At 32.9% G+C, this 14,368-nt stretch overlaps 1 protein-coding gene across 1 annotated transcript in view; it reads left to right on the top strand.

Annotated features, from left to right (window-relative positions):
• Window positions 1-14,368, top strand: part of LOC125070744 — a 49,048-nt gene that overhangs the window by 9,225 nt on the left and 25,455 nt on the right. The window contains exon 2 of the mRNA XM_047680695.1: window positions 683-867. Coding sequence (XP_047536651.1) covers window positions 683-867 — 185 coding nt within the window. The remainder of the gene's footprint in view (window positions 1-682; window positions 868-14,368) is intronic.

Genomic DNA, 14,368 nt, shown 5'->3' with positions numbered 1-14,368 from the left:
TGAAATATTCAGTGTCTCAAATATGCAGTTTTCGCATATCGTGTGCAAAGGCTCTATTAATTGAGCTGTCAATTTATTATGGTTATTCAAATTTGACTCATAATTGAATTGTTTTAAGGTGTAAATGTATTAAAATAAATAATTATATTTGTATAAGGCAGCACCACAAAAACAGTGACGGATATAGAATAGGTTTTTTGGACAGAAAACTTGTTTTCCACCAATGGGCGTTCAACAAATTACGCTGTACACTTTTTGCCAATATTAGGTTAGATAAATTGAAAATAACAACATTTGTTTGTACGTGTGAATTTTTTATATATTTTATTTTTAGAATTTTGCTTTTTCCCCAAAGTTGGTCGTTTACAAGTAATTTCTTGAAGGTATTACAGTTTACACCCATTGTTTCACAAATTTATTAGTACTAACTTTTTCACATAATAAGTCGTTGAAATTTAAAGTTAGTTTATTGAAAGTAAAACCTCTTACAGTCGACGCTCCAACTCCACGTGCTATAAAAAATAAACAAAATTTTCAATCAACTCCTTTAACAATAAAGTTATATTTTCACGTTGATAAAAAAACGATTAAAGTTGCGTTTATGTAATATCATCATTGTATACTCGAAATAAAAATTATATAAATAAGTCATATTTTTCTAAACATTGCCTTTGGTTTACAGCAAACTCTTCGAGTCTGCTATGCGGGCGCACCAAAGAGGTGGAGGTGGGCGGGAACGTCGGCGCAGGAGCAGCGCTTGCTCTCACATTACTGCGCCCCCCATCGTCCACCTCGACTAGTCCTTGTCAATTACGTCTGACTGCACCAGATGCTGCGGCCTTCACAGTTCGTCTTATTGATGTTAAGGTAAGATTTGTTATTATTTTATGACGCACCCTATCTTTTCAACCATCCATCATTTATATAACATCCAAAAATAATGCAGTTATGACATTATTGTCAAAATATCAGATTGTTAAAAATCTGTTAAGACAAATTGCATGGGTATAGTTTATTTACATTACATACATGTGCTTTAAGGAATCCACAAACTATTAATGATGATCATGTAATTATATACTAGTAGTTTCTGACGAACGAGTGCTTGCTACTCAATCTTGGACACAATTGAATGAATGGTTCATTATAATGCGTTATTGTGCCAAGTAGGTGAAGGCGGGCAGGAACACGCATATCCATGCAATGAAACACTGCTTATCAACGTTGATTTATATAAATTCCTAAAGATAATAATTTAAGCAGATAAAAAATACACGTAGAATGTCTAGAATCACCAAAAAAAAAGTTAAAACTGGTTTGTTAGAAAACGAAAAATGAAGGTGCGGTCAATTCCAATATTTGGACAAACGGAGCTTGATATTTGTGTTAGGTAAATGGCGTTCATGTTTAAAAATAACTTTTTGCTTTATACTTGCTATAGGTATTAATGTTATCTTATAAATTAAATACAATCAAAAGTGTAAAACATCGATGGCTTCAATTTTATTATTCATCTTCTGAAAACGTTAAAATTGATAACCATGAACCAAAACTTAAGACTGCACGAATGTATGAATCATATACCGAGAAAAATCGATTTCTTTTTATTAATTACGGTCGCATAACGGTTACGAAGATTTAAAGATTAAAATCTATATAAATCGTCAGCGTTACGACATAAATGTAAATGCGAAGGACTTTAAAATTACGCCCATCCACCAAGTTACATCTTTTTTTAATTTTGTAAATTCCTGAGAAAGTCTGTACATTTATTTCGTTTACTGTCCTTATAATCAATAAAATTGTATGTTTTTTATTATAGAAAAAAAAAACGAGTAATCTTATAAAATGCCATATTGGTTTGCCGTAATCTTCTGCAAAGGTTATAGGCTAAGTAGCTTTACGATAATCCTATTGGCGCATATTAGAGGTAATTTCCCGCAATAGAAGCCGCAAGAAGTATCAGACACTATTATATAATCACAAATGATCCTAGACGTATTCAGAGCGGTCTTAATTCTTTATTATAAATATAAAAATCTTATTGAGGAATACCTAAAACAACATAAAAATGCTGTAAAGGTGATATCAGCTGGAATGACGTAAAAAAGAACATTCATCCAATGAAGTCGTGTCTCTTGGAATAAGTTTAATTTGTGATCATTTCATTGCATTTCACTCTGTGTTCAGACTGTTCATTTTTCGTTCATTCGGAGTGGGAATGAAAGATGCCGAATGAACCGATCCAACGTCGTTTTTTTTTTTTTATATCATAAGGTGGCAAACGAGCAGGAGGCTCACCTGATGGAAAGTGACTACCACCGCCCATGGACATCTGCAACACCGGGGGGCTTGCAGGTGCGTTGCCGGCCTTTCAGGAAAGAGTACGCTCTTTTCTTGAAGGTTCCCAAGTCGTATCGGTTCGGAAAAACCGCCGGCGAAAGCTGGTTCCACAGAGTGGTTGTGCGAGGCAGAAAATGTCTTAAAAATCGCGCTGTTGTGGATTTTCGGACATCTAGGTGGTGCGGGTGATATTTGGAATTTTGACGAGATGTCCGAAGGTGAAATTCAGCAGCCGGGATTAATCCGAACAATTCCTCGGAACATTCCCCGTGATAAATTCTGTAGAAGATGCAGAGCGATCCAACATCTCTACGCAAAGCCAAAGGATCAAGCAGATCGGAAAGGGCTTGATCGTCGATAACTCGAGCCGCTCTACGTTGGATACGGTCAAATAGAAGGAGCTGGTACTGGGGAGCACCCGCCCAGAGGTGAGAGCAGTATTCCATGTGAGGCCGAATTTGCGCCTTGTATAGTCTTAGACGATGGGCCGACGTGAAATACTGGATGGATGGATGGATGGATGGATGGAACGTTGGATCAGTTCACTAATGAATTCATTCGGCACTCTTGTTTAACTTTGTGTTTAGACGTGTCACTTTGAGTGAAAGATGCAAAATGAAACACCAAAATGAAAATGAAAAATGAACCGTCTGATTCCACCTTAAGAAACAGAACGTTCGAATGTCAATAAATCTTTTGTTTCGTGCGATGCTAATATCGCGGTATTTGCATAAACCATTTGTGGACAGAACGCGCTTTGTCGCAACCAGGAAGTCACATTAAAATCACATAGCGTACACAATGAGAAAATAACTGGGGCCATAACACTTTGAACTGTGTTCATATGATGCTCATCTTTATTCGCCGCGCTCGATTTAGGTGATCTCGTATGTGAAATGGTTTATTTTATGACACGATTTCAGTTTTCGCAATAAGAAAATGGCAAAACACTTTTGTATTGCGGAATGACGTGTTGCTTATTTACGTATGTTATAAAATGAATAATGTTCAAATTGAATTACTCGTTAATTGCTAGGATTAACTAGCAATTAATTATTGATTCAGTTCTTAACAATATATGATTTGCGTTGTCGCTCGATTTTTTTTTTGAATTTCATTTGTTTTTTATATTTGATCAGCCTTTAGTTGCTATGTCGACGCTCGTTTGTTTGTTTAACATGCAACTGTATGGAGAGACATGTATCTCATCATGTATAGACAGTGTTCGTAAAACTATACTTATTAATTTAATTTATTGTTTCTTCATTGGTTGATTGTGTGAGTGTGTGTGTCGTTGTGAGCAGCATTTGTTATAATAACGAGCTATTTTCTCATTTTTCCTTGATAAAGTCATGAATGATTTTACTTAAGTACGTAAGTGAATTCAAAAATACTCGTCTTTGTATCTGTCGTATTTGTTAAGCAGTTTAATTTCTTTGAATTCACGGAAAGCGACAAGCAGAAAGCCAATGACGGTTACAACTCGTCAAACTTTAAATACAAAATGTTTAATGTGAAATTTAATTTATCAAAAAGTTTTCTTTCATCGTTCTTTTTTCTTCAATATAAATAAATAAATAAATATTGGACAACATCACATACATTACTCTGATCCCAACGTAAGGAGCTAAAGCACTTGTGTTTTGGAAAATCAGAAGTAACGGTGGTACCACAAAAACCCAGACCCAAGAAAACATAGAAAACTAATGAACTCTTTCTACATCGAATCGAACCCGGGACCTCGGAGTGGCGTACCCATGAAAACCGGTGTACACACTACTCGACCACGGAAGTCGTCGATATATATAGAAAAAGCTTTGAGATTCGGGTCATTAGTTGATTACTAGTAGAATACTTATGTACCTTCTACTACTAATCATAATAAGTTATGAGGTATAATACGTACATATAGTTGTTTGTAAGGTAGAAGGTTAATAGGCATTATTGAACTCAAACGGACCTTATATGTACACGTCTTCGGATACACGAGCAACATACCATTTTGAAATAAGTCATTCATCAATTCAATTCACTATATAATTTATCCAAATAAAATTACCATATGTAAAATTTTAACCATACAAAAGTAGTATTATGTATGACAAGAACTCTCAAATACGGTCTAATTTTATATGATAAAGGAAGGTTCTATTAAGAAGTATAATATTGTAGGGAATGTTTGATAAATAACTCGTCTAAGGCTACAGTCGTCACATGTTCAACCATGCTTAGATTCACAAGCCATCAAGCTTACGTACTATATGAGCAATGCAATTGAATATTTTTGTAATTGCGTCTTCTTAAGAACTTTATATCTTGACGCGTGAGTCACAGTATCATTTTCTTAGGTTCTATATATAGATTTTAACATTGATATAAATTAAAAACACTTGGTGAGAAATTAATAATAATAAATAAATAAATATTGGACAACATCACATACATTACTCTGATCCCAATGTAAGTAGCTAAAGCACTTGTGTTATGGAAATCAGAAGTAACGACGGTACCACAAACACCCAGACCCAAGGCAACATAGAAAACTAATGAATTTTTTCTACATCGACTCGGCCGGGAATCGAACCCGGGACCTCGGAGTGGCGTACCCATGAAAACCGGTGTACACACTACTCGACCACGGAGGTCGTCAAATTAGAGGTTAACTGTGTAAAAAATGAACAACTGTATTTAAAACCAAATGCGTTTTAAAGTAAAAAAGAAACACCTGTCAGTGCTGTCATAAGGCAGGTGCAAAAAACAAATTACATGAATATAAAAATATATAGAGATCGAAGTAATAAATTAGGTATTAAAAACTAGTACAAGACAAAACGGTCGATGTCTCATGGTCTAGGATTAAAAAGCCAATGACCCCGCGTTATCGTTAGGGAGCGTTCAGTCTCAACTATTAGGTTAAGACGTGAACATAGATCAAATGTTAATGAAACTATTGTTGATAAGACGATCTTTTAATAGCTTGGGAACAACTTTAGTTATTAATAGGTAAGCCAACTGAAACTAATTACGCAAATGTTTTTACGATTAAGTTATATTAAATTAATCACATGAAAATAACGTCAGAATAAGCGTCGTGTCGAGCATTGTTCTTGAAAATTTCCCTCCACCAAAAAAGATGTCTTAAGAGACCTAATATGTCTAAGACTTGGACATCATTGACGAGGCCAACGAGCCCTATGCGGCGCTCAGGTTTTTGCATCCTCCGCACGTGTCTGGTATGCCTAACTTCTCTTCTCGCCGTAAGCGTCGCCGGGAGTAGAGGGTTCTGTGTATCCTGGGAAACCCTGTTCTGTGTCCCTAAGATATGGAGTGGGTACCGCTGTTTATTTTTAGTCGGTACTCCTGTGCTGGGGCGCGCCAGCGTTCTAGACAAAGGAGTCCTACTTCATTGTCAAGCCTACCTTGTAAGTCTAGTGACTTATTAAGGCTGCAGTTCATTAGCAAGCAATGTAAGGCAGTTTATAAATGGGCGTTGTATGGTGGTAATGTAAAGCTATTGATACCCGATATCTCCGGACGTGTTCGTTCGATGAGAGAAAGGGAGTTCACCTGCGTTCGTGCATTCTCTTTGACATAATCATACATCCTTACAAATAGTATTGTTAGATATTTTTATTATTATTCCTAATATTATGCTCGACTTAACTTCAACTCCAGCAACACCGGAAAAAAATATTTTATAACAAAAGTGATCTAGAGAAATATCATCGTTACTATTTATCCTTATGTTTCCTTTGAACAACATATTTAATGTTTCTTCATAATTATGAAATAATGAATAACTGCTACCTCTCTTTTGATTCTAGGTTAATCTTATCTAATAATTTATACTGTAAAAAATATCCTATAAAAATCAAAATACACCAAAACGTGTTGAACGATTTGAATTAAACTTAGAAACTAGTAAAAAAAAAACTTCGTTTAAGTGCAACGAAACTATTGAATTTAATATCAGTAACTACTTGAAGTAATTATTACAAATGAGTTAAGATAATTGACCGTTGAATGTTTCAACGTGACAAAGTAAAGAAATAATAATCTTTCATACTTTATTACGTTATGTGTTTAAATAAACAGCGAATATATATTCATGTAACATAATTTGTAATGATGAATAACACATTGTTTTAAAAAACAGTTAAGATACTTTAATTTAATAAACACTCTAATACGTTGTAAAATTTACGTTCAGTTTAATCGTTTATTTAAATTTAAACAGCAAAAATTCAAACTAATAAAAATGCGTGGGCTTTTCTTTAGGATTAGGCAAGTCCTCTTTGTCACTTTGATCATACACGAAGGCCCTCAAAGTGAGTACTCTTGATATGAGCGTACCACGATTGTATGATAAATAAAAAACGCTCGAATCAAACTCTACTTTTAAACATTAAAAAATTCTATACAATTATCCTTGCAGCTAAAAGTTAGGACATTTCAACTTAAGTAAATCACCTGTTAGAACATTTTAGCTAATTTCCGAGTAGGCATTTTATTCAGTCGCTCAGTCGACATAGTCTAATAAGCTTAATTTAACTAAATGATAAATAATAATTGATAATTCTGGTGCTATTCACCGAAGACACACGCAACGTCCTTTGAAAGGTTAACTCGGTGTAGTTATTTAATTCTATTAAATACACCGGCGAAAGGTCAATGGCTACTTTCAGTAGTACTTTCAGTAGTACTAGTGAATGAATATAAACGAACCTTAGATTTACGTATTCCATACGATTTGCTCAGCTCATCTATATTGTGCGCTATTAACAGTTCTTGATTAATATATCTCTTTTTATAATACAATACTAGTGCAATTAACTGCACATATCCACTTTAATTTTACCTCCAAAGTTCCGATAACATTTTGAACGAATCGTCGACGTTCAAAATATCAAAAATGATATGCGTCAATTCTATGTCAAATGTTGTTTATGTGGATTCCGTCCTTTGGTCGTTGAAATAGACGATATATGTTTTTTCTCATATCGTATGTAATAAAGTAGTCATGTATGTAGTACTTAAATATCAACTGAATATAGTCATAGACCTTTGGTGAATATTACTGTTTTGACTCATTTTATATGCTTTTTACGGCACATCGTATCATGGGATTGAAGCTAATTTTCAACATAATGAAGCGCTTTTGTACAACATTTAAAGCACTTTGACCTATCTTTACTAATATTATAAATGCGAAAGTAACTCTGTCCGTCTGTCTGTTGCCCTTTCACGGCCAAACTACCGAACCGAATTTGATGAAAATAGCTATGAATAAAACTTGAACTATTTTTAAAACCCTAAAACAATGAGTATTTTATATATATAAAGATAATTGTATACAATTAGAAATTCATAATAAGCGACCTTAATAGCAAAATTTTCTTTTAATTTAAAGCGAACAATATTATTCTTTTTAATAAGTCTATTAACAGATATTTTATCTATTTATTGTTTATTGCACACCAATACTTAAAGCTTAACATTTGGCCTAAACAAGTTACATGTGGAGCAGGCGCAGGCATTGTAATGTCGTTAGACATACCATACATATATCTATTTAAATTGACTCGTATTTAATTAATTCTTAATTTTTTTATACCACACTTTATTTAATATGCATCTAGAATATTCAAATTACAATCTACAATTTACATATTTAGCGGTAATTATTACAAAATTAATTGCATTTTAACGTATCTGTTTTCCGCTTTCGTTTTTGCTCTGGTAAGGATAAAAAGAGAGGATACTGTTACGTGACGTTGCTTAAATCTGAAGCAAATGCAACTTTAATTATAAAATTAGATCCAATTTTTGAGATTATCAGTTTTATTATGTGTATCATAAAAAAATAATTAATAGTAGGCGGACGAGCAAATGTCCCACCTGATGGTCAGTAGTCACCACCGCTCAAAGACAATGGCGCGGTTAGAAATATTATCCATTCCTTACATCGCCAATGCGTCACCAGCCTTGGGAACTAATCAAATCAATCAAAATAAAACGTATGTCCCTTGTGCCTGTAGTTACATTGGGTTACTCATCCTTCAATAGCAACACAACAATACTAGCACAAAACCCTACCACCAAGTAAAAATAATCAGGCTTAACCTAATTTTAAATTAGATTATTTTCATACCGAACCGATGCTTACTTTTAATTTAAGTCAATAATTTAAAATAACGACTCTAATGTCCTTCAAAGAATTAATCTACTTCGATGTAGTATATTAATACTGTGATATCATTCATGGTGCTTTTAAACTTTGGAATCATTTCTGGGTCAAACACACATCCTTTTAATTTCCGCCTCGAGGCGCTGAAATATAACCTTAGAGTTATATAATTCGAAGGGGTCACCTATAAGCCTTGTGCTAATTATTCGTCCTAACATAAATTATTTAAAATGAATGGATACTTCTGTGGTGAATACGGTAACTAAACTTTGTTCAAAAAATGATGGAATCCGTACAAACATTTTTTTGTTCACATACATTTTTTTTTTATTTAAAGATCGTTATATTCCAGAATGTCTAATTCGTTCGCAGGAAATAATTAACTGATATTCACTATAGATAATATTTTAAATTATCGTAATTTAAATTTTACTTTGTAAAATGGAAAAAAGTAATGAGTATGCAGTTGTTATAAAACTACTTGAAATTCTCTTAATCAAGGTTGAAAACATTATGCTAATACTAAACGCCACTTATAATTATAATAATTCTTTAAGCGTTATTTATATTTATAGAAGTAGAATGACCAGATTGTTTCAGTGTATTCGAAGAAGAATCCTTATCAATCCAAATAGCTTGTTGAATATATCTCGTATTGTTAAGTGTCTGTTGGAGTTAAGTATACTAATGTAATAAGTGTTGTCACGCTATTCTATTTAACAGTCCGTAATTTTTATAATAACACGATGCACTTATAAAATTTCCGCTTTAACGTGATTATCAGTCACGCGGCTGGTGCTATCGTTATCAAATACTGAATCCTTAAGAGTACAACGTATGGCTTCTTTGGGTTAATGAATTAAGTTGTAGCAAGATATTTATAATGTTAAAGTTACATTACATTACATTAGCAGTCTGTGAATTTCCCACTGCTGGGCTACGGCCTAATCTCCCTTTGCTGGGCTAACTTAACCTTCTCCTCAAAGGGAGGCCCCCTTTAACATTTATAATACATATTATTATATATTAGGGCGGATTAGTTAAGAGTTTTTATTGACTCAAAAATCTAGCTTGAAACCAAAAACCTTAGACTTGAGAATAACCAATACCGTTAAGTTTCCTTAGCCCGATAATTCGTGTCGTTACATCATATTTTTCCCCTTTTCATATATTTCATTCAATCCTTGATAAATTTCGACATATATTCATAACTCAGTAAAAAACGTGGAAGAACTCCTTCGTTGTTAAGTTATGAAACGTGACATAAAATTACAAGGTTTCAAGCCACAAGAAGTTACCCTTTCCAATTACAATCATGGTTGATACATAACACCGTCGGATCAAAGGAAACTTTGTCGGAAAATTCTTCGCAATGCGGTCGGTGTCATGTTGCCTTGTTATCAGAGTATCTTATGTAATTAATATGCAATTGCTTTTGTAGAATTACATCGGTTTTGTTTTATAACTTTGGATTTGAAAATCGAACATATTCGTAAGATATTTTTTTTTTACAAATTACGATTTCTTAGCTCCAGTGCTTTTGGCTGTTAGATTATTGATTGGATAATCATTATTAATTATATTAATCAGTTATAATATTTCGCAATATACGAATACCGTATCTTTCTGTCTCAGATGTTCAGAGATTTATACAGACAAAAATTCCACTAGTCGTCGTATATGGCCAATTTTTAAAGCGTAGGTTGTCATAGTTACTATGACCAAACAAAGCAAATCACGCTTTGGAACGGCAGTGATTATCTGTTACCAGGTGCTGAGACTTTGTGTTCGTTATTTCATGATCTAAATCAAGGCCACAGAATAATAAATCAAGGAACGTAACCTCCTTGTTGGAGATTATATTAATTTAACGCTTTAATGGACTTGAGTTGAACACATATTTTGTTAACTTTAATAAATGTCAATTTTTTAAAATTTGAAATACCTAACAAAAGACTCCTAGTTTGGTCGGTAGTAAATTGATATCACAGCCTAATAACAACAAGGGATATTATCCCATCTGTGAACAACAGGGATATGGACGATATCCATTATTTGGTAATTTTTTCATCCTTTGGTAATTCATCCACTATGGAGTGTTACCGCTGTGGTTTCGGACAACAAAATTGTTAGAAGCGTTTATTTTTAAAGTTCATAATATTAGTGCCATGGAACTAGATATAATAATAATTCCAATGTTAAGAATCATCTTGATCGTGTCATGGGTAGCGATATCAAAACTAACTCAATTTTAACAAGGTTAAGGTACTATTTTGTCGTTGAATCATAACCCAAAGATTGATTTTTAAGAAAAACAATAGGTATAATGTTCTAGAGTTAGTAAAATAACGCATATTGTATATTATTTGTAGTACCTTTATATATTCATGATTAACTCAGTTACACATAATATTTATACATAAAAATGAGATAATTGTACAGTTTTATAGACGTACCAGGCTTCACTTTGTTATATTACTAAGAAATATAAAAAAAAAAATATGTACATATAAATTAGTATATCCTATTTATATATACACAGGAAAACATCAAGAAAATCAATATTAAAAGGTATAATGAGTTTAGAATAATTGTATTTATTTTAATTGTTCTTAGTATCATTGTTTCTAGTGTATTCTTAATTTATGTGGGTTATAAAAAATACTTTATGATACCTATCCTACTTACCTCCTACACAAACATATGAGTTTCAATATTCACAGATCGAGAACATGCAATTAAAAGATAGGTATTTGGCAGTGTTTCAATGCATACATAATTACGAAACAAAAAATAAAATTCAAATTGTCCTTCGACTCTATTTTGTTCAACATGGAATTATAAAAACGACTGTAGTCATCACGAAATGTCTAGAAGTTTAAAGCAACTTGAAATTGAACCTATAATTAAAACGGTCCTGACGACAAATTTTACCTTTAAATATTCAACTAGGTTAAACAATGATAAAATCAATCATAATAATAAAATGAGACTAGGTGCAGATAAAATGTTAATTTGTAAACGTGTTCGTAATACAACCGGCTAAACAGTTTAACCTACATAAAATAAATATTTAAACATCACTTTTTTCTAATATCAACGAAGGTTTATTTATTTATTTATATATAATTTATAAGGTTATAAGAGATAAGTCCTCAACGAAATAATATATTGCTTCATGAAGTTCGTCATATCTTTCATTAGCATCATTAGCAGCCCGTAAACGTCCCACTGCTGGGATAAAGGCCTCTTCTCCCTTTGAGGAGAAGGTTTGGAGCATATTTCACCACGCTGCTCCAATGCGGGTTGGCGGAATACACATGTGGCAGAATTTCGTTGAAATTAGACACATGCAGGTTTCCTCACGATGTTTTCCTTCACCGCCGAGCACGAGATGAATTATAAACACAAATTAAGCACATGAAAATTCAGTGGTGCCTGCCTGGGTTTGAACCCGAAATCATCGGTTAAGATGCACGCGCTCTAACCACTGGGCCATCTCGTCATATCTTAGAAGAATTTAAAATAATACTAGTTAAATTAAATTAAAGAATTGTTGGAGAAACTTAAATTTTGCTAAATTCATTTTTAATTTATCACTTCAAATATATTTCAAGTACATAATGCTGATGTATCACATATTCAATATGTCCATATTGTCATTAAGAATAATGTTTAAAAGTGCCACTAATTGATTTTGCGGTTTTTCCAATATGCATAAGTCATTAGAGAAATCATTAGATATTTGTTAATGTAGAATATTAAAATTCTAGCATTGAATCTTAAAATTGTAAAATTATATACAAGTTAAATGAACTAAATCTTAGTAAACTTGAATTTAAGATCACGCAACTAAAGGAAATGAGTATTCTACGAATCGATGATACAAAAACTAACATTGATCGAGCTGAAACGTATTAGATCTAAAATTGGATATCAACAGCGAAGAGGCTAAGGAGGCTGCATAACTTGAAGGAGACTTGCCACACTAGTTCTGAGGTCCAAAAATAGCTCGCGACCGCAGTTAACGGTGCGACGCTCAGAAATACACGTACACATTTCTCCGTTCACAAACAACGTAAATTGCACCTTAACGACTTACAGAAACAATTTGAATACGAAAATTATAATCGTAACAAAAAGTTAATTGAATATAATCGTAACAAAAAGTTAATTGATTTCCAAATTTTGCAGTTCATTAAGTCTATATTGATGGCCTTAGAGGAAGCTTGTTTTTTAGCAAATTTGATTTAAAATGTTCATGGTTATATTTTCTATGGTCTTAAGTTTTGAAATGTTGTGTGACAATATATCTAGATGTTATAACAGGAAACATAACTCATAAAATATCTAAAGATAACATTATATAATGCTTATATAATAATCTAAGTGTTTAATTGACGAGCCATTAAACCTCCAATAAATATGTGAAGAATGCAACAATTAGTAGACAATGCAGTTTACAATTATAATTTAAATCAAAGAATTAGGTACGAGGAAGTAGTTTATAAATAAAAAAGTATAATTTTTTTTAAATGTCCAAAGTAAATGAAACAAACATACGAAGATACCTGATTAGCAGATTTGAGGTCAGCTTTCTCTTTGTCTTGTCGTCCTGCTACTAATAAAATAAAATTTTATAAGGATGTCTCAGTAATTTGGTTAATACGTTTTGTTATGAACATCAATAGGCTTATGTAGAGAGGAGCAAGGACGAATGCGCTTGCGCAAGCTGTTCAACGAAGCAATTTGCAAAGTTTTCGCTTTCGAGAAATACCGATGAGCTCTGGGAAACGCGACGGCCTTAAAATTTATATCGATGATGACATTTTCACGCGAAATCCTTTGTTTGTATCAATTCCGTGATTTCGTGACGATGTTGCTCTTTAACAATTTAGTACAATATTTAATGTCACACAGGAAACAATGAAAGCTAGCACTATAATGCTTTACTTGTAATACATGTGTGCCTTTAACACAAAATTTACTACATTCATAAATGAATTTAATTTCAGAAGATTTCGATATAATTCACAATTTCCTCAACATGTTTCTCCTACATGTTAATGGTGAATTACATTACATTACGCAAACATTATGAAACGGATTGAAGTGATTCTTAAGAGTCTGGTCATGTTTTAAAGTATCAAATATATATTCAGGACGCGTTCATTAAATTTGATGTTACATAATCGTAGCGTAATTATATCATTTTAAAACCTTTACCCTATATTACTATTCAAGACTTGAACAATGCCGTACACGTACACACGAGTCTACGAGACCGGAGATAGGCCAACAGTCAGATCTAATGAATAAACGAGAATGGTGATTCTTAATCGAAACATTTTTAATTTGTTTCTCAATTTTTGTTTTATAATATAATGGAAAATATCAAAATGGAAAGTTATCTTTGATGTGTCGGATTAAATTTTGCCACATTGTGGATCAGCGTAGTATAAAAAATCCCCCAAAAACAGAGAAAACTTCAGTCTAGTGGTGTGACATGCGACAGTTACCTCACACGTGAACGTTGATAAATGTTTACGAAATAAAATTGACAAGCTTAAAAGGCGTTTAGGGACACTAAAAGGTCTGAGAAAAAAATTATGAGTAGCACTCCGAATGTGAAATTGACCCTTCCTTGTCTTAGAATGTATTTAAGGCTATTGGTCCTATGCTTTGAATTCTTTCCCGGTCATTTTGGATCATAAGCTTGGAGGAGTTAAGATTGTATTTAAGTTTGTGCATACGTTTTTGTATAATGATATACATATCTTGAGCAGTTCATCGTCATTGATAAGATCATCATCATAGTTAAAGAAGTTTAGTATACAA

This window comes from Vanessa atalanta, chromosome 2 (genome assembly GCF_905147765.1).
Source record: "Vanessa atalanta chromosome 2, ilVanAtal1.2, whole genome shotgun sequence".
In the NCBI taxonomy this organism is placed as follows: Eukaryota; Metazoa; Arthropoda; class Insecta; order Lepidoptera; family Nymphalidae; genus Vanessa; species Vanessa atalanta.
Note: the sequence above shows the minus strand (reverse complement) of the source record. Positions and strands in the feature narration are given on the sequence as shown.